Source organism: Oryctolagus cuniculus, chromosome 5 (genome assembly GCF_964237555.1).
Source record: "Oryctolagus cuniculus chromosome 5, mOryCun1.1, whole genome shotgun sequence".
Lineage (NCBI taxonomy): Eukaryota > Metazoa > Chordata > Mammalia > Lagomorpha > Leporidae > Oryctolagus > Oryctolagus cuniculus.
The window spans coordinates 13,437,865-13,458,969 of NC_091436.1; the positions used below are offsets into that span (position 1 = coordinate 13,437,865).

A 21,105-nucleotide genomic window follows, 5' to 3' on the forward strand; every position below is an offset into this window, starting at 1 on the left:
GGAAGCTGCTTATTTGGCTTATCAACATATGTATACATATGCCCTATCATATAGTTACCTGGATCAATTTTCTTTTTTTTTTATTTGAAAGTCAGAGTTACAGAGAGGCAGAGGCAGAGAGAGGGAGGTGTTCCATCCGCTGGTATACTCCCCAAATGGCCATAACGGCTGGAGCTAGGCTGATCCAAAGCTAGGAGACAGGAGCTTCTTCTAGGTCTCCCATGTGAGTGCAGGGGCCCAAGGACTTGGGCCATCTTCTGCTGCTTTCCCAGGCCACAGTGGAGAGTTGGATCAGAAGTAGAGCAGCTGGACTCAAACTGGTACCCATAGGGGATGCTGGCACTGCAAGCAGAGGTTTTACCCCCTATACCCCAGCAGTGGGCCCCTGGATCAATTTTCAACATACAGACAATAAGCAAAGGCATTTACATGAGACGCCTTGACCACCATTTCACTTTCTAATTCTTCCTGATTGTGACCTTCTGCTTTGAATAAAAGAGAAGAAACAAGAGCTGAACGTATATGATTTTGAATATTATTCAGCCCCAAATTAACTTTTTATCATTTTGATAAGACATTAGATTTTATATATGTAAAATACATCAAGAAATAAATTCCAAGACTCCAAAATCATTAGCTAAGCACACAAAATAGCTTGCACAAAAAGTATATCCATCCTCAGGTCTCTCCCATCCCATGCCCCAACCCTGACAGTGATTTTGTGCTATTTTTTTTTTCAAAAGATTTATTTATCTACTTGAGAGGCAGAGTTACAGACAGAGAGAGGGGAAGACAGAGAGGTCTTCCATCTGCTGGTTTACTCCCCAAATGACTGCAACATTAGAGCTGGACAGGATGCTTCTTATGAGTCTCCCATGCAGGTGCAGGGGCCCAAGCATGTGGGACGTCTTCCACTGTTTTCACAGGCCATTAGCAGGGTGGTGGATTGGAAGTAAAGCAGCAAGGACTTGAACTGGTGCTTATATGGGTTGCTGACACCACAGATGGATGCTTAACCTACTATTCCACAGCAGTGGCCCATGATTTTGTGCTATGTTTACCCATGTAATCTCTACTGGATGAAGTCTGACAACATGATTTCATTTCCATATCCTGGTGTTTCTAATGGGCTATCCATAATGGCAATATTCCATAAAACAAAAATTGCTTATTCACAGATTTTCTTTATGGAAACTCATCTATACTTTGTGGGTTTAGTTTTTCACTTTTAATTCATTTAGTCAACAAGTATCTCTTGAGTCATCCTGTATGCAAAGACTGGGGATACAGCAGTAAGCACGTGAATGAGGCAACATTATCTGCACTCAGGTGGGTTGGGATACAGTGGGGTTTCAGATATTAGAGAACCTGGGGCTTGTGATGTGGAGCAGTGGATGAACTCATAGCTTGCAATGCTGGCATCCTATATTAAATTGCTGGTTCAAGTTCCAGTTGTTCTACTTCCAATTAGGCTCCCAGCTAATGTGCCTGGAAAAGCAGCAAATGATGATCCAAGTACTGGTGTCCCTACCATCCATGTGGGAGACCTGGATGGAATTCAGACCTGGTCAAGCCCTGGCCATTGCCAATGAACCAGTGGATAAAATCAGTCCTCTCTCTCTCTCTCTCTCTCTCTCTCTCCATCCCCACCTCTCTGCCTTCCAAATAAGTGAGTAAACTTTTTAAAAAGATTTTAAAGAATGAATTGAGGAATGGATCATTCACTACAATGATGAAAACATCTATGAATAAAAGAAAAGGTGCTATGAGTGTTTAAAAGAGGATTCATCTCTCACAAGGATCAGGGGAGATTTTTCTTGATCAGTGGTATTTGCTCAGAGGGTTGAAATGTTAGATGGGATTGTTAGCTAAACCATCTTGCATAGGGGCTGTTGGAGAAAAGCATGCACAGAGCTTCTGAGATTGGGAGAAACATGTTTAAGGAGTTAAAAGGAATCTAGTCAGCCAGGGACGTGGAGAATGAGAGATATGGAGGCCACGTGAGGAGGTGATGGAGAGCTTCCCTTATAGGAGACACTCATGCAATTGTTTTATCTCAGGACCAATGGCCACTGTAGGGATTTAAGGGAAGAGAGGAACCATGATATGTGAATCGAAGAAAACATCACTCGGGCCAGAGTGAAAGCCGGGATATCAGTTAGGACGCTCTTGCAGTTGCTAATTCCCTGGATTAGAGTGGTGGCAATTGGCCTGGACAGAGTAGAGATGGACAGGGTGAAAGCAGGTGAAATGAGTGTGGAGGAAAGATTCCTCAGGAACCAGGGGAGGCTTAATGTCAATGGCTGGGGCCTTGCGTTTGCAACAAAACCCAGTGCTTGGAGGGACAATTAGAAGTGAATTTTTGCTTTTGTCTTCCATCATCTGCTGCCAGATAGAAATTTGGCTGAATAAAAAAAGGATTCAGCTTTCTACTGAAGTAAAGTCATCTGAGGATGTGATCTATCGATTTAAAAATAATTTTATCAAAATCACCTGGGCTAGGCACCGGGCCACAGAGAAGACTGGGTCCTGGTCACTGCCTCTCATGTTCCTAGTTTCCTAATGGGGAGACAGAAATGTCCACAGAGCCACAATCCTAAATGTGCCACAATCCTACCCACTCTTTGGACTATGTTCGAGGGAGACATTAGGGGAGCCAGGAAAGCACCATGGTGGTGAAGAGAACTGGTTCTGAAGCTTGGCTGGAATTTGGACATGCCTGTTTACTAACTTCCTCTTCTAAATTTTCTCCTCCAAGAAATGGGAGTAATCATCATAAGGTAACTATGACACTTATGTGGCATGATACATGAATATTATCAATCCACCAGGCCCAGAGCAACTGCTTAATAAAAGCAATAAATTTAACTATTGTAATATCATAGGAAGGGGCCAGTTCAGTTCATCATCTGAGTAGAGTCGGGGATGTTTTCACAGTATGGCATTTACATATTACTTAAAGGTACACATGGTCCACCTTTAACAAATGCATATGTAAGGAGCAAATGTTTTATAGGAATAAAATAATTTATGGGGAATTTGTGAAATGTTAAGTGCTGCTATGAGCATTTTAAAGATATTTCTTGATTTAAATCTCATCCAACCCTAAAAATAAATACTAATTACTATCATCATTTCACAGACAGGAGTCCAGAGTCCCCTAAATCATTCGGTTAAGTAGGTTGTAAATTAGAATTTAGATCCAGTCTAGTCCAATCCAAACCTTTGACTCTGAACTTCTATAATATTTCCTTCTTTGCATAGAACCACCACAGTATTCAATGTGATTTTGCTCATTATGTATCCACTCAATTGATAATAAAAATACATTGCTATAAATAGACAATAAAATATTTACAGCACTTTATCTGAATATCTTGTAAGTACTTATTATAGACCACATACATATAGGGGGATAAAAAATAAACCAGCAGTTATCCCGGCTTCCACAAAACATTACCATATCCATTCTGTGGAAAGTATATTCAGACTTTTACCCCCTCAAAGCATTGATGTCTGAGTGTGGTTATATGTAAACTTATATTTCTATGACACAAAATGAATGAGAACACTGTGTACATAAAACTTACCTTTTTATTAGAGATATATTATGAAATGTTTTTGTGTTTGGCATGGTAGTACTTATTACAGTTCATGGCACATAGTAAAGACTCAGCAACTGTTAGATGCCACTGTTATCATTGTCATCTTGACAAATCGTCCTCCAAGAAGGGTGACATCCCAAATATGCAAGACTATTCTTTTTAAAAATATATTTATTTATTTGAGCGACAGTGAGAGAGCAAGATCCTGTCTGTTGGCTCACTCCCAAATGCCCACAATCCCTGAAGCAAGAGTCAGGAATCCAACTGGAGGTGCCACATAGGTGTCAGGGACTCAATTACTTGAGTTATAGCCACCGCCTCCCAGGGTCTAAGTAGCAGGGAGCTGGAGTCAAGAGCCAGATCTGGGTATCAAGTTTAGTTTCTCTGATATGAGACACGAGCATCTCACCTGCTATGTCACGAGTTGCTCTTGGGAAGTGATTTCATTCCAACATGCTTCTATCTTCATCACACGTGGCTTCTTTCACTGAATTTCTTTTATTGTCAATGTTGAAGATTAAAAGTGGAGTCATGTAATTTTATTTTGTGCTTATTTTATTGTTAATGATATTAACATTAGTCATTTGTATTTTTTGAAATTTTCTTCAGTTATGTTTCTATCAGTTGGCTCATTTTCTTTCTAGTTTGTATAAGCACCCTCTAAATTAAGATTGCTATATATTAAGGGTATATTGCAGATGTTTTTTTCCAGCGTTTGAGTTGATTTTATCTAGGTTTTAGGTTTTTTAAAATAATGAATTAAAAATTGTTTATCAGTTTTTTTATCATAGTGTTACTCTTATATTTCACAAATAAATGTCTTATTCATGGAATTTATGATGTAAGAAACAGATATTGATTCTCCAAAATTTGGAGACCTTAGTATAAGAAAAAAAGTCAAGTAGGGCTGGTCTTGTATTGGTGGTGTTGCTGGAAAGAATTGAAAAGTTCTCTCTTCTGCAGAGACTTTCTGTGGCTTGGCTATCTTTAACAGGAGTTTTGCTTTTCAAAGTAAGAAAACATGAGGGGTTTTCTTTTGTTTTCACTTTAGTTGCTTTAGTTGAAGCCTCAGCATGTCTTGTTTTTCAGGTAATCCACTACAAAGTACCACACATCAAAAGGGGCTCATCTTGGTATTAGAGTTGGGAGTTCTGATACTGGGGAGTTTGTTACATCTTTGAAGTTCAATAACAGGTAATGGAGCAAATGCTTCCTCATCTTTCATTGCATTGTTTGTTATGAAAAAGGTAGTGCTTTAATTTCTCCAAAAAATATGTGTATACTGTAATGTTAACTGGGTAAATCATGTGCAGGTCTTATTTGTAGACTTGAAAGAATACTGACAGATGTGCAATGAAATTCTGGTTTATCTTACGGATTTAAGTTTTAACAGTTGGCTTTTTAAGTTCTGCAAGAAAACCATTTTATGCATTATTTTTATTGTGAAATTGATCAAATACCATAGATGTATTCTTTCTCCTTGCCCAGAGATTCATGTTTTTCTGAACACTTTAATCTTACATGTAGTGGGAAATCTTTTTTCTCTTCTAGCTTTGATTTCTACCAATCTGATCACATACATGGCTTCTGACAGCAATGCTCTTGTAAGTACCCTTTGAAACCCCTGGGTTTTAGATATTATTAGGTGGACAACACAGAAGAATAATGGACAAGTTCATTTTTTTCTTTGCTGCCTATTTATTTATTGTCCTCTATTTCATTAGCCATATTAGAATCAAGTGAAGCTGTTGTCAGGTTTCAAGGACTTTATGGTCAGCAGGAATTTAAGACCTCTGGAGCTTTATTTTATTAAGAAACATGACCATTTTAATGTACTGTGCATAATTATCCCTATGACTTATAAAGATGCCGACTATAGTACTAGTGTGATCTCTATAGGAAGAATTCCATTAATAATTTTGTTGAAATTGTGGGTTTGATTTAAAACAATTTTATGACCATAAGTTTGCCTAAGACTGGTAAGTAAACTGAGTTAGCATGTTTTCTCTATTAGACAAAGAAACTTATTTGCACCTGCTTTCTTCCCCAAGCAAGACTTTAGGTCCCTTCCTTCTACTTCCCACAGCAGTGAAAGAGGTACCTCATGATGTAGTAATTAGTTTTTTTTTTTTAATTTAGAATTTTTTAGCATATAAAATTCGGTCACTTTTCTTATTTTCTGTTTGCCCTTGGACCTCATAATCCCAGTGTCATTTAGTTGAGGGTCAAGTCAAGCAAAATTTGGGAATCAACATGTGCAACTTGAGTCACAACCAGTATTAGTAACGTGGCATTTCTAATGGAAGGGGATGTACAGCCATGTGGGGCTCTACAGCATGCACGTTTGGCAAATCTAAGACTTCATGATGGTTGCAAAGGACAAAATTCTTGGAGTAGATCTTAAAGCAGGACCAGAAGCAATGTGAGCAGAGAATAGAACACAGACTTCCTGCCAAATCTGGAACGTGGACAACGGTTTCCCGAAATCAATTAGAAAATGGGTATCAAGCAGGTTGCAGTAGCACTGATAGAAAAAGTGTTCTCCTGGTAGCAACTCTGGATGTTTTCAACCTTTGTCATCCCAGGGGCTGTGCTCTGCTCCTAGACTCAACCAGCCAGGCTGTCCTTGTGTACTGTCAGCGTCTGGGTGATAGGTCTGCGCATCTTCCAGCTGCTTTTCAGTGATTACCCTGTTTCATCTTTCCATTCAGAAAATGAGCTCAATTTTCTGCTGTCATTTGTTCTCTAAGTAAAACAAAGCACAGGAGATCTAATTGTATGCCTTGTAGTGTGTTCCCATGGGTTTGACACCTCTGACCTAGTCACATCCCAAATTACACTTCATTTCCACTAAACTGATATTTACTGAGCTGTCTGTGCTGTACCCTGCGCTTGGGGCTTGGGCAAGAAGACAAGTTTAGCATCTCATCAGAAAGAAGATTTTCTTTAAAGATTTACTTTACTCATTTGAAAGACAGAGTTGAGGGTGGGAAGAGAGAGTCACAGAGTTCTCTATCTGCTCATTCACTCCCCAAATAATTACAATGGCTGAGGCTGGGCCAGGCCATAGCCAGGAGACAGAAGCCCCAACTGGGTTTCCCATATTGGTGTAGGTACCCAAGCACTTGGGCCATCTTCTGCTGCTTTCCCAGGCACATCCGCATGGAGCTGGATCACAAATGAAACAGCCAGTGGTGGAACTGATGCCCCCGTGGGATGCCAGCACTGCGGGTGGTCCAACTTCTCACACAGGACACTGGTCCCTAGAAGGAAGCTACTTTTAAGGCATTTTCATTGGTTCTAGCCTGATAATTGTCATTGCAGTTGGTATGATAAATGGTGCTGATAAAACAGCTCGGAATTTAGAACTGAATCACAAATATTTGACATTTTATTATGTTTATACTCTGTTTGTATTTGAGCAGCACTGCTGTCTTTAGTAGAGCTGCTTTATGCTCAGTAGAATTCTTTTATCTCTCTTAAATAAAATGATAGAGTTTTCAAAGTTAAATATCAGGTAGAACCCAAAATATTAGCTCAAGAATTTTGGTTTGGTTTCTTAAATATTTCCATCTTTCACAGTCACAATGCTTGCTCCTTCCTGCTTCTCCTGGGGATCTTTCCTCTGCATCTGTCCCACTCTAATCTACAAGCTCCACAACACTGAGTCGTCTTAAATGGAAGTCTCTGCTACTCTACAGCTTCCATCAGTTCAGTAGCTTCCCAGTGGCCTTCAGACAAACTGCACAAGGGTAACTCACAAGGCCCTGGCAGAGGTGACTTTGTCACTCTTGTAGTGGTTGACCCCTACTCTCTGAGGTTGGTGCACACTGGGTTGTACCTGCATCACTGTATCCAATGCTGTGTGACTCAGGGCTTTGTCTTTTTGATCTTATTCATCCACGGAATACCTGCCCCCTGACTCCCAAGTTCTGGACAGCATGAATTTCTCCTTTGAGGTTCTGATGGACCCTCGTGCAGATCTTGTTAGCCTTCTTTGTCTATTTTCCATATTTGACTGGAAGCTGTGTGGGAGCTTAGTTACCGTCAAGTCTCTGGTCTGTGGCACCGAGTAACGGTGCAATAAACAAAATACACAATTTATAGATTGTGACCTGAAAGAAAGAATTAATGTAACCCCTTTCAGGACCTGGGTCACAGTTTGTTGGAAAATTTTCAGCATAGACATTAGATTTGGTGTAAAACTTAAACATCTCCAAGGATCTGTTTATTTAGTCCTTGAAGTTGATAAATTCTCATGCAATGCATTACAGTGGTGACAAAATATGATGTGTTAAGTCACTTTGTTTAGTTTGTTTTTATCATTAGTTTCACATTAAAATAAACAAATGAATAAACAAATAAAAATTAAAAAATAAATAAGTAAATATAGCAAATATTGCTCTTTAAAGTCTAATTAGAAAATTTTCTAGTGTTAGATTTTAGTAAAATGTTTTGGCTAATAAAGGAAAACATGCTTCTTTTAAGGATGACAGGTCTCACAAGAGGGCAATGGATATTCTCTTTTAATATTATATATAATTATTTTATACAAAACTTCTAAATCCTCTGGATTTCAGGGATGGTTCCTTTGGGGAAGAAATGTCAGAATTATCTCAGATCAAGGCTTTACCACAGTGCTTTAGGAGGAATTCCTCTAGATATAATTTCTTGATTAAATACTGCCAGACTAGAGAATGTCACGTGAAAAGCTGTTCTGGAAACTAAAAAGTTTATGCCTCTCGGTCGCGGTTCCTGCGCTCAGTTTCCATGCTGAGGAGGAAAAGGTCAGTGAGTGTGAATGACCAATTCCTTCTGGCACCGTAGTGAAGTTCATTGCTGCTGTGTGGACTCTCATCTATGGGAAGATCTAAGAGCAAACTGGAACTTCCTGTGTTGGTCTCACAAGAAAGTTCAGCGTTCATGACTCACCAAACACCTATGGCCTGTTCTTTCTGTGACCATATCCAGTGAATAGCTCAGACCCCAAATCTGCCCCCTTATAACTCATTCTACCCCTCTCTCCATCTCTGTGCTCATGGTGTGAACTTCAGGCATGTTGTAGCACATAAGGAAAAAGTGAGGAGTTTGTCACATTTCTGATCAACTGAAAGCAGCTGAAATTTTGGCAGCTTGTTTTTGGGTTACGTGATCATCGCCCCAAGTTGAAATAACTGCTAAAGCTGTGTGCACATGTCTAACACATCTCCAGTGGAAGAGATGATTGTCTTCTGGGGAAGAGGCTCTGAGGAGTAGGAGGGCTTATTAGCTACCCCTGCAAACTCCTGTCCTTTTGCCACCTCTGCCCCATGCATTCTCTATTTCTTGAGATCCAGATCTCAGTATTGGTATGGTGAAGTTGAAACATGATACTGGAGAAAGGTATTGAGGGTTTTAAGGAAACAGTATTTTAGGCAAAACTAGAGATTTGTTTAGCAAAAGTCCATTGTATCTTCTAGAAAATACCAACAGCCAATTTTCCACAGAGTTCAAGTTTAATGTCAGTCTATCCCAGGGGGTTTTCTCTACCACTTTTGGGATGAGAAACCTATTGGAACAACTTCATGTTGCTAGTATTATTTACTAGGGAGAGGTACTTTGTATCTGTAAATAATCAAGCAGTAGTTAGTTTTCTAGATATGTATCCAAATCTCCATGCTGAGATAGACACATGGGAAGGTATTATAGGAGGTAAAAACTGATAGAAGACACAGTCTTTTCATTATATATTTTTTGAGTGCTCATTGTGTGTTCAATATGGGGCTAAGCCCTAGATTTTAAGGGCATAGCAGGCTCAAGAACAGCAATTCTATTTTGGGGTTTTGGCCAGTCATGGACATATTCTAAGGTGAAGTCTAATTGTCCAGTGGTGTGCTGCATGTACATTATAAACAGGGATATCAGGAATGAAATGGTCATTGTATATGAGAGAACTGATTAAGATCTAAAGCAGCAATCATGGAGATGAGAGGGAAGAAAGTTTTGAGAATCATTAGGAAGTAACCCGGACAGGCATGGTGACTGAGTAAATGTGTGGGCTGGGGGAAGGGTTGATATGAGATTACTCATTGGTTCTGGGTTGAGCCAGTGGGTGGATAGTGTTACTACAGTATATGCACCACAAAGAAAAATAAGCAGCTAAGTTATGATATCCATTGTGGAAGCAATCCGCAAAGCATTGTGGGAATATAGAAGACGGAAGAAGCAGAGTACCATGCAGATAAACAATAGACCGGGAGTATTATTGGACTGGGTCCTGGTCTTGGCTTTGCTACTAATTGTGCATGATCTCTGGGTTAACCACACCAAACTGAAGTCCCTCATCTGTAAAAGGGAGAATAGAAATAGTACTCATCATGAAGATCTTTAGGAAGTAACATAAACCAGTTATTACAGTGAATACAGGTAAATGACATTGGGGGAATGTGAGACCATTATAAGAGCAAACCGTATTCTGAAGTCAGGGATGACTTCATGGTAGAGGAGTAATTTGACTGGGAAGATGAACCATTAACCAGCAGAAGAATGGTAGAAGGAAACAACATACTTAAAAGCATGAGGGTATTAAAACTGCTATTTCTGCAAAATAAAGTTTAAGGTACCAGGAGAGGAGGTAGGTTTTGGTGGTATACTGATACCAGTATAAGAAGGGACTAGCTTGTCATTAAGATTGTGATTTTAAGGTAAAATATTGTGAGTGAGATAACTGACTTCCATTCAAGGATAATTTCATGAGTATACACTTGGACCCTCCAATCTTCTTCAAACATATAGCAATGATAAACTTAGAAAAATATCGAAAACCAAAAAGCTTAAAAACATGGCAACTCTCTCCGTGGATCAGAAATGGCAAAGCAGCAAGCATGACCAAAGCCATGGGCCAGACAGCGCCTGATTTGTAAGTGGGAAGTAGTTTTTCTCCTGCTACAGGTTAAGGTGGTGGTAAAAAATGCTCCACTGAACACTGGGTGAGCTAGGTTCACTTCTGTGTGACAAGGGTAATTGGGGGCTCCCCCATTTGTGAAAAGTTCAAAGATAAAAAGAGAAAATGGTTGCTCAACCACTTCCTGAGGTTTCACATGTAGACAACTAGGAACCCAGAGAGGAAGGAAAAACAGACATGGCTCACAATCAGGAAGCAACCCAGGTCACCAGCTAGATGGATGATTGGACAGTCAAGATTCTCTACAATTACCTCAGGATGTGATCACTGGACCGGCACTGCACCGAGGAGAGACAACCTCCAAATTGCTAAAGAAGGGGTTGCAAGCTCAGAGAAGAAGGAAAACGAGGAGGTGAAGGAAGAAAAGGGGGTAGGGAAGAGGGTGGCCAGGGGAGGAGAGAGAAGTGAGAGAGGAGAGAGAGAGGAGAGAGAGAGAGAAAGCATAGGGTCAGAGAGCAGGAGTAAGAAATGATATAAAACCCTTCCACTTGCAATTGTGTAAACTTAAGTTCTGTTATGGACTGAATGTCTGAAACCCTTACCTCAATTTGTACATTAAAGTCCCACATCCCAGTGTGATAGTCCTAGGAGGTGGGGCCTTTGGGAGGATAAAGCCCCTGATGAATGGGATCTGTGCCCTTCCAAGAGGAGACACAGAGGAATGGTTTTTTCATTGGTCGGGTGAAGGCACAGTGAACCATGGCCATCTACAGAGAGGAAGAGAGCCCTCACCAGTTACCAGATTTCTCAGCTCTTTAACTAGGCTTCCCAGGCCCCAGTACTGTGAGAATAAATTATTTGTTGCTTAATACACCTGATGTATCATATGTTGCTATAGCAACTGAAATTAAGACAAATTCCAAAATACATTAAGAAGTACTGGTGAGAAAAATATGGCATAGAATGAAAGATTAGAAGATAACTTCCTCATTTACTCTACAAAATCTGATGAAAATTTAACTATGATGTCCAAAGAATCTTTTTATAAATTTTTGGAAGAAAATAGGTCACAAATGGAAAAGTGTAAGTGAGTTTTGAAAAAATTTGAAATATTAACAAAAAATATATTTCTTGAAATAGAATGATCATGAGAGCATACATTAAACACTGGACACTCTCAAAAATATTAGTAACAGAATCAGTTTTGCAAGTTTATATAAGACACAAGTGACAGAGAGATAAAAAGACTTAAAAATTAAGGTAAAGGGACTGAGATACAACAGAAAACATTCATCTCTAGTCTCAAAAGAAGAAAATGAGAAAAATGATAAAGAAAATTCAGTATTTGAAGATCTCTGTTAATTTTTCATGCTTCAGAAAAGATGCAAATTATCTAATCAAAGTTTACTCTGAAGACTGAAGTTCATAACCAGACAGGCATACTGTAGAAAAACTGGAGAGTACCAGGAATGATGAAAATGCCTTAAAAGAGTAGAAAGAGATTCTATTCAATGAATGACAGATTGATAACAAAAATCTCCCTGGTGCAATAGACATTAGAAGACAAATGATCACATTATTCAAAGTGCCATGTGAAAATAATTTTATACTCAACTGTAATTTAATATTGGGGCAAAATGCATTACAATATATACACAGACTAAAAATTTTCTACCTACAGACCCTCATTAAAAGGAAAAGAGGGCCGGCGCCGCGGCTCACTAGGCTAATCCTCCGCCTAGCGGCGCCGGCACACCGGGTTCTAGTCCCGGTCGGGGCCCCGGATTCTGTCCCGGTTGCCCCTCTTCCAGGCCAGCCCTCTGCTGTGGCCAGGGAGTGCAGTGGAGGATGGCCCAGGTGCCTGGGCCCTGCACCCCATGGGAGACCAGGAAAAGCACCTGGCTCCTGGCTCCTGCCATCGGATCAGCGCTGTGCGCCGGCCGCGGCGACCATTGGAAGGTGAACCAACGGCAAAGGAAGACCTTTCTCTCTGTCTCTCTCTCTCACTGTCCACTCTGCCTGTCAAAAAAAAAAAAAAAAAAAAAAAAAAAAAAAAAGGAAAAGAGGTACTCTAGTATAAAATTTGAGTCCCAGGGCTGTTGCCTGTGGTGTTGGCATCCCACGTGGATGCTGGTTTGAGTCCTGGCTGCTCCACTTCAGGTCCAGCTCTCTGCTAATGTGCCTGGGAAGACAGTGGAGGATGGCTCAAGGGCTTGGATCCTTGAACCCATGTGGGAGACCCAGACGAGGTACCTGGCTCCTGTCTTCAGCCTGGTCCAGCCCTGGCTGTTGTGGCCATCTGGGGGAGTGAAACAGCAGATGGAGTATCTCTTTCTCTCTCCCTCTTTCTGCTTCTGCCTCTCTGTAACTTTGCTTTTCAAGTAAATAAATCTTAAAAAATAATAATGAGGGGCTGGTGCTGTGGTGTAGCAAGTAGGGCAGCCGCCTGCAGTGCCGGCATCCCATGTGGGCGCCTGATCGAGTCCTGGCTTCTCCATTTCCAATCCAGCTCTCTGCTATGACCTGGGAGGGCAGTGGGGGATGGCTCAAACCCTTGGGCCCCTGCACCCACGTGGGAGACCCAGAAGAAGCCACTGGCTCCTGGCTTCGGATTGATGCAGCTTGGCCATTGCGCCCAATTGGGGAGTGAACCAGCAGATGGAAGACCTCTCTCTCTGCCTCTGCCTCTCCTTCTCTCTCTGTGTAACTCTAACTTTCAAATAAATACATAAATAAATCCTTAAAAAAAAAAAAAAAGAGTCCCAGGGCCTGAATTGTATTGCAGCAGGTAAAGCCGCTGCCTATGGTGCTGGCATTCCTTATGGGCACCGGTTCATGTTCTCACTGGTCTACTTTAGGTCCCGCTCCCTGCTAAATGGCCTAGAAAAAGCAGCAGAAGGTGGCCAAAGTCCCTGAGCCCTTGTGGGAGACCTGGAAGAAGTTCCTGGCTTTGATCTTGCCCCATCCTGGTCGTTGTGGCCATTTGGGGAGTGAACCAACAGATGGAAGATACCTCACTCTCTGTCTCTCCCTCTCTCTCTCTGTAACTCGGATTTTCAAATAAATACATAAATCTTTAAAAGGAAGTGACTCCTGTGGAAATATATGTGATAAATTAAACAAACATTATAGCAGAAACTGGCAAAATATGTCAATAAACTTATGATTCATGATTTTGATAAAGCAATTGGATCACAATAAATTTATGAGTAATGAATACTATTCTTTATATTTTCAGTGCAAAAATGTAAATATAGATTGTAATAACAGGAGAGTAAGCATTTAAGCAGAAGTTAAAATGTACTGATACATGTGTTATATCCACGTTGTGTTTACAAATGCTAAATTTAACATTAAAGAGGCAACATTTAAGCAAAGGAAAGGGAAAAAAGTGAATATAAACTGAAAAAATAAAAATAATTAATGTAAATAGTCTAAACTCACAGATATAAGGGCACAAGTAATCTTAATTTATTTAAAATATCAAAATCTATATGTTGCTTCTAAGAAATAACAAAAACTAACACAGAAATGTTGTAAATAAAATGATAGAAATATTAACAAAGTTATAATTTCAACAACAAAAATTAAGTAGAAATATGTACATAAACATTGGAAACCAAAATTAGCAACTTTGATTAAGGTTTCTGTAGAATATTTACAAGATTTGACTATGTAATAAGTCATAAATAAATGCTAATACATTGTAAGAAATTGGTGTTATGTAGATCATGTTTTCTGAGCAAAATTTAGAAATCAAAAAGAAAAAAATTAATAAAATATTTCATGTTAAGAAATTTACAAATATTTGAATAACTAGAAATGTTAAAATGAGAATGAAAAACAGGATGATGTAGGCAGAGTTCGGAGGTAACTTTATAGCTTTCAATATATTAAGAACAAAGAATAAACATAAATGAAGTAAGCATCATTTCTAGGAAGTAGAAAAGGAATAACAGTAAGTTTAAAGAAATGTAAAAAAACAAGAATAATAAATCAAGAGCAGAAATTACAAAAGAAAAAAAAGAAATTGGTAGAAGGAGGTTTAGGGAAATTCTGAAACTGAGGCAAGAATCAAAAAATACATTCCTGGTAGTAGAGAGCTAAAAATTGTATATATTTCAGGAGAGACTATAAATAGGACACTCTGGGAGCAGTTTGGGAATATCAAATACTTGAAGATGCACATATCCTATCACCATGCAATTCTACTCTCAGATAAATACTTAGTCCAGAGAAATACCCGCATATATGCACAACATTAGTTATCCAGAGTTGCTAAAGGCAATATTATAGTCTTAGTGGAAAATGGTAAAGAACTTAAATGCATATCAATATGAGAATGAATGAATAAATTGCATTTTTATTAATTGTAATACTATACACCATCGAAATGAACTAGAATTACATGCATCAACATAAATGCTCAAAACCACAATATTGAAAATCAATTGTCTATATTAATATTATTATATAGAGTATTGTTAAAATATTATTTATGGCCACTGAAAGTGCATGGGGTTGATGAGCATTCCCTTTAGGTTAGCTTAACCTGGGGAGTATCAAAGAGAAATGAAAGAGAAGGCATTCAGAGACATAAAATATATTTATATCTTATTCCTTTAAAACATCGCAAAAAATGAAAAAAAGAAATGTATACACAATGAGTCAGATTATGACTATAGTTGAGGCTGGTGATGCAGTATTAACTCCTTTATGTCGTGGTCTCTTGCTGAAATAGAGATTTTAAGTGCAGAGCTTGGTGTTGGAGGCAGCACGTGGCACGCTCTGTCCTTTGGCACCATGCCTCCTGCTGCTATCATGCCTCCCTTTCAGTAAAGATTCTCCTGAGAATCATATGCATTGCTGTGTCTATTTCTTCAATTCCTGTTTGTTTCCAAACCTACTGGCGTCTCCCAGCCCCACATAACAATGAACAAAGCTGTTTTTGCCAATAGCTCTAATGATCTCTGGTGCACTTTTTTTTTTTTTTTTTTTCTCATGCCAGCAGTATTTTCTGGTTTGGATCCACATTTCTCTTGGCTCCCTCCCTTTGTTTTCTGGATTGTTTCTCTGGCTTTGCCTGTTCAGTCTCCTTGCCAGGCTCCTCTTTTGCTGTCTGACACCAGTTGCTCTTCCTTCACGTACTGACTTCAAGACTTCGTTCTATTTGTCCTCAAGGTGATCTTATCCAAGTTCAAGTCTACTGCTATCTATACACTGATGATTCACCATTTTGTAACTTTATTCCAGATTTTCTCCAAGTCCCCATGCTGTTGGCTGGGGGACTCCCAGCCAGGCTCATTGCAGGTTCCTCTCTCCATGCATGAAAGAATTCCAAGGTGGAGGCCTAAAGATGCATGGAAAAGCAGGATTCATTCAGAGCAAAAAAAGTGCAAACTCAAGAACCAAGTAGTGCAGGAATGTGCAGCCAAAAACTCAAAAAGACAGCAAAGATAACCCTTCACCCAGGAAAATCACTCAGTGTCCTGTTTGCTCTCAACAAAGGGAAAAACCCCTGACAAAGGAAAAAAGTCCGGCTCAACAAGATTAGGCCTTCTATACATTCCAGAGGCACAGGGCATGATGTCCCTGGTGGAACTCAATTGAATATTCATTAACGGGATGGAGTTGGGGGCAGGGTTTGAGCATTGCCCATTTCTGTGTCCTTTTCAGGTAGTGTTGAAAGTGTCATGTGACTGTCAGAAGCATGATGGGAGTGGAAGTGCCCCCGCTACACCATGGTAATTATAATGATGTCATGAAGACCTAAAGGCCATGGTGGAACCTATCCTGCAGCCGTGATGGCTATGATGGAAGCTAGCACGGCTTCCAAGGTCACAGCATTGTGGAACTTGTGGTTCCGCTACATGCATGGGAGACACGCCTCCACGGGGCACAGAAAGGGAGACTTGGGTTACACACAGGAAGGGAAGGAAGTTTGGATGGTGAACAGGAGGGGACTTGTTATGCAGACCAGGCCAGGCTGTCATATGCACCAATAGCAGCTGTCCCCTGGCAGATCAGCAGTGGCTGTCAAACCAAAGATTGCTTAGAACTGTCAATCACTGGGTGGTGAAGGTCAGTGATGACCTGCCCAATAGTGGTTTGGTTGGAACTGTCCATCAGTGACCCACTGTATTGTGTGGGTAGGGAAGGGGCTGCCAGACGTCAGCTCCTTGAGTGCTTCACACACACATCAAACTCGTGTTTCCCACCGAACCAGTACAGGTTTATTTCAAACTGACTTCTCTACCTATATTGCTAAGTCACTTATTCAGTTGTGTAAGCTGGAAACTTTTTTTTTTTTTTTTTTGACAGGCAGAGTGGACAGTGAGAGAGAGAGACAGAGAGAAAGGTCTTCCTTTGCCGTTGGTTCACCCTCCAATGGCCGCCGCGGCCAGCGCACTGCGGCCGGCGCACCGCGCTGATCTGATGGCAGGAGCCAGGAGCCAGGTGCTTTTCCTGGTCTCCCATGGGGTGCAGGGCCCAAGCACCTGGGCCATCCTCCACTGCACTCCCAGGCCACAGCAGAGAGCTGGCCTGGAAGAGGGGCAACCGGGACAGAATCCAGCGCCCCGACCGGGACTAGAACCCGGTGTGCCGGCGCCGCAAGGCGGAGGATTAGCCTAGTGAGCCAGCCTTGGAAACTTTTGAATCACTCCTGGCACTTGGTATTCCTTTGCTTTCTCCATTTGGTTTTAATCTTCCTCTTCCTCCAGTCCCGCACCCATCTCTCCTTTCTGCTCTTCTTCAGCTCCTTATCTCCACTCTCTTCCTTCCTCCCATTTTTCCCAGCCCATCTTCCTTTGTTTCTTCTTCTGATTCACTTCTAGGTAGAAAAAACCATGGCATCAGCTTCTCTCCTACACTAGCACTTACTTCCCCGCCCTACTTCTTTATAAATTAGCAACAATAAAAGAAAATCCATTAAGATTGTAGTACTCTGAGGGTCTTGTTTTTTTTTTTTTTTTTTTTTTTTTTTTAAGATTTATTTTCGAGCCGGCGCCGTGGCTCAATAGGCTAATCCTCCACCTTGCGGCGCCGGCACACCGGGTTCTAGTCCCGGTTGGGGCGCCGGATTCTGTCCCGGTTGCCCCTCTTCCAGGCCAGCTCTCTGCTATGGCCAGGGAGTGCAGTGGAGGATGGCCCAGGTGCTTGGGCCCTGCACCCCATGGGAGACCAGGAAAAGCACCTGGCTCCTGGCTCCTGCCATCAGATCAGCGCGGTGCGCCGGCTGCAGCGGCGGCCATTGGAGGGTGAACCAGCGGCAAAGGAAGACCTTTCTCTCTCTGTCTCTCTCTCTCACTGTCCACTCTGCCTGTCAAAAAAAAAAAAAAAAAAAAAAAAAAAAAAAAAAAAAAAAAAGATTTATTTTCATTTATTTGAAAGGCAGAGTTACAGAGAGAGAGAGGGAGAGACACAGATATGTATTCCATCTTCTAGTTCACTTCCCAAATGGCCACAATGACTGGGGCTGGGCCAGGCCAAAGCCAGGAGCCAGGAGCTTCCTCCAGATCTCCCATGTGGGTGCAAGGGTCCAAGCACTTGAGCCATCTTCTGCTGCTTTCCCAGGCATATTAGTAGAGAGCTGGATCAGAAGTAGAGTAGCTGGGACTTGAACCAGCATGCATGTGGAATGCCAGCATCACAGACAACCACTTTACCTGCTATGCCACAATGTGGGTCCTGGGTCTTCTTCTTGAAATGACTATTTGCATTAAACCTTTCACTTTTGTGACTTTGGTTAAAATATACAACCTCTATTTGCTTTAGTATTCGCTTCTGTAAAATGGAGATGATAATAGCATATAAATTAAAGATATCTGTGGAAACTCAATGCAGAGATCTGAAAAGATTAGGAGCAGTACCTGGTGCATGGTTAACGTGATATGTGTGTAAGCTTTTATTTTTTAAGATTTGTTTGTTTATTTATTTATTGTAAAGAGTTATAGAGAAAGGGAGAGAGAGAGAAAACGAAAGGTCTTCTACACATTGCTTCACTCCCCAAATGGCCACAATGGCTGGGGCTAGGCCAGGCTGAAGCCAGAATCCTGGAACTTCATGTGGGTTTCCTGTGTGGATAGCAGAGGCCCAAGAAATTGGGCCGTATTCTGCTGCTTTCCCAGGCACGTTATCAGGGAGCTCCATCAGAAGTGGAGCACCTGGGGCTCAAACCAGCACTCAAATGGGATTCTAACTTCACAGGCAGTGGCTTAACACTGAGCCACAATGCTGACCACTGTGCTTGCAAGGTTTACCCATGTTTCTTAGCTGCCCTTGCTTTTGTTACTGTATCTGTTACAATGTCTATTACCTGCCTCCATTTGCCACTAGAGATTTTCATTTCATGTTAATTTATTATTACTTGAAGTGGTTAGACTGAAAAATTACACAAGCTGTCCATGTATTTTCACAGGTAAAATTTTACCAACTGCAAGTTTTACAATTCCCTTTATAAAGCCGAGTTTTCCAGGAAGGGGAGGATGTTTGTGGAGACATCAGGTGTTTGTAGAGAAGCTTCCTGAACAGCTCTAGTGCTGTGCTAGGCTGGCTTGTCTCCAAAATCATCAGACATTGCTGTGGCTTTGTTAAAGCAGTGTTAGCTTGAAGCTATCAAGAACGTGAGAAACATGAGAAGTTGTGCTACAGAAAGAGGCAAATGCTACAAATCCGGTCTCCTGCAAGCAGAGAGCGTGCTGACCAGCAGATCTTTATACCATTTTTATTAATGGCCAACATCACTGTGAAATTCAATTTAATGACAACCTGTCTTACTGTGAACTTGAATATGAATGACTTCGAAAATTTCACAGAAAACTGGAATTAAACAATAAATAAACTTGGTGCAAAAATTTTGCAACCTATGCTGAATTTTTTATTGACAACTGTTTCTCAGGAACTTTTTGAAGCTCCCTTGAACAACATAGAGTAAGTCGTGTCTGTAATGTTTAACAACTACTCTATGAATTAGACATTAATATAATTTACCCATAACCTTGGGGGTTATTTTTATCATTCATTATCAAAGGAGATTACTTTTTATATTTTATACTGGCTCCTTTGTGTATTTCTATGTATTTTCTAGTGATTAGTGGCCAAATGAAGTTTTTTTTTTTCTTTTAGTTTATTTGAAAGGTGGAGATACAGGGAAGGAGAGGCAGGGGCAGAGAGAGAGAGAAAGGTCTTCCATCTGCTAGTTCACTCCCTAGCTGGCTGCAACAGCCAGGGCTGGGCCGGGTGGAACCAGGAGCCAGGAGCTTCTTCCAGGTCTCCCACATGGGTGCAGGGCAGACACATGGCCATCTTCCGCTGCTTTCTCAGGCACATTCACAGGGAGCTGGATCAGAAGTGGAATAGCTGGGACTGGAACTGGCACCAGTGTAGGATTCTGCTTACCCTGCCATGCCACAGTGTGGCCCCCAGATGACATTTTTGAGCCATCTTAAAGAATCAAAAGAAGAGTATACTTCTTCAATAAAAACGAACACATATTTTCAAAGAAAAATCTTTCTCCTAAGTTAGGACAAATTCAGGTTTTTAGAATAATTCTTCAGTTTTAACTACAACATCCAAACTTGAAGAAAATAGTATCAGAAAATACCTTATGAGGCTCTGAATATTTGTAATGATAACAAGTGATAATTATTCTTTGAAAAACAGTCTCATAAAATGCCCAGCTGGTGCTTGCTCGATTTTTTTTTTTTTACTTACCTAGTGAGAAAAAACCACATTAAGATCTTTAGAAACTGACTAGTTTGCGGGTTCCACTTCCTGTTGTGAAGGTAAAATGTGTCTCAGACTCTCTAAAGTTCTCAAAGATTGTTTTCATTTTGCAGTATAAACCAGTGCAGGTTTCAAATTCATGTATGTCAAATGAAACCAAAACTCCCTGTAATTTGTTATTTCTATCATATTCAGTCTGTTTCTGGACACAAAGACACTTTGGACAGTAATACTTTCCTTTAGGAGGACAGAGCATGGTGGACTCAACAATTAAGTTCTTCATCCTTAAATAGGCTGATTATGGCCCTTTCTTGGAGCCAGTGCTCCCTCTGTTGCAGTACTGGTATAATCATGCTTTGTATTCCCATTTCTCATCTTAACCTAAGTTTAAGAATCCAGCCAAGGGGGCAGGCACTGTGGCGTAGCGGGTAAAGCCACCTGCTGCCTGCAGTGTCAGCATTCCAGTTTGTGTCCTGGCGGTTCCACTTCTATCCAGCTCTCTGCTGTGGCCTGGGAAAGCAGTGGAAGATGGCCCAAGTCCTTGAGCCCTTGCACCTGTGAGGGAGACTCTCTTGGATGCTGGCTTCAGATTGGCCCAGCTCTGACCATTGGGTCATTTGGGGGAGTGAGCCAGTAGATGGAAGTCCTCTCTTTCTCTTTCTCTCTCACCGCCTTTGCCTATGCCTCTGCCTCTCTGTCACTCTGCCTTTCAAATAAATAAATAAATAAATAAATAATTCTTTAAATAATAAAAAGAATCCAGCCAAAGACCAAGCGATGATCTTAGGTAACATCTCACAAGGGATGAATGGAGCAGACTCACTGGTACCCAGCCAGCAGCAATGAAATGAGTGGCATCTCCCACAACCCTCTGCAGGTCCCACAGCTGTC

At 40.9% G+C, this 21,105-nt stretch overlaps 1 protein-coding gene across 10 annotated transcripts in view; it reads left to right on the top strand.

Moving 5' to 3' along the window:
• IPCEF1 (interaction protein for cytohesin exchange factors 1) overlaps positions 1-21,105 on the top strand; it is a 242,684-nt gene that overhangs the window by 123,606 nt on the left and 97,973 nt on the right. For 8 of the 10 annotated variants that reach the window (XM_008263713.4, XM_051854213.2, XM_051854210.2 and 5 more), the window contains exons 3-4: positions 4,695-4,799; positions 5,157-5,209. In XM_008263713.4, the coding sequence (XP_008261935.1) occupies positions 5,186-5,209 (24 nt within the window). In that variant the 5' untranslated portion in view covers positions 4,695-4,799; positions 5,157-5,185. Of the gene's footprint in view, positions 1-4,694; positions 4,800-5,156; positions 5,210-5,619; positions 5,703-21,105 lie in introns of all 10 variants that reach the window. The other 2 variants (XM_051854215.2, XM_051854216.2) reach the window with 1 other exon arrangement.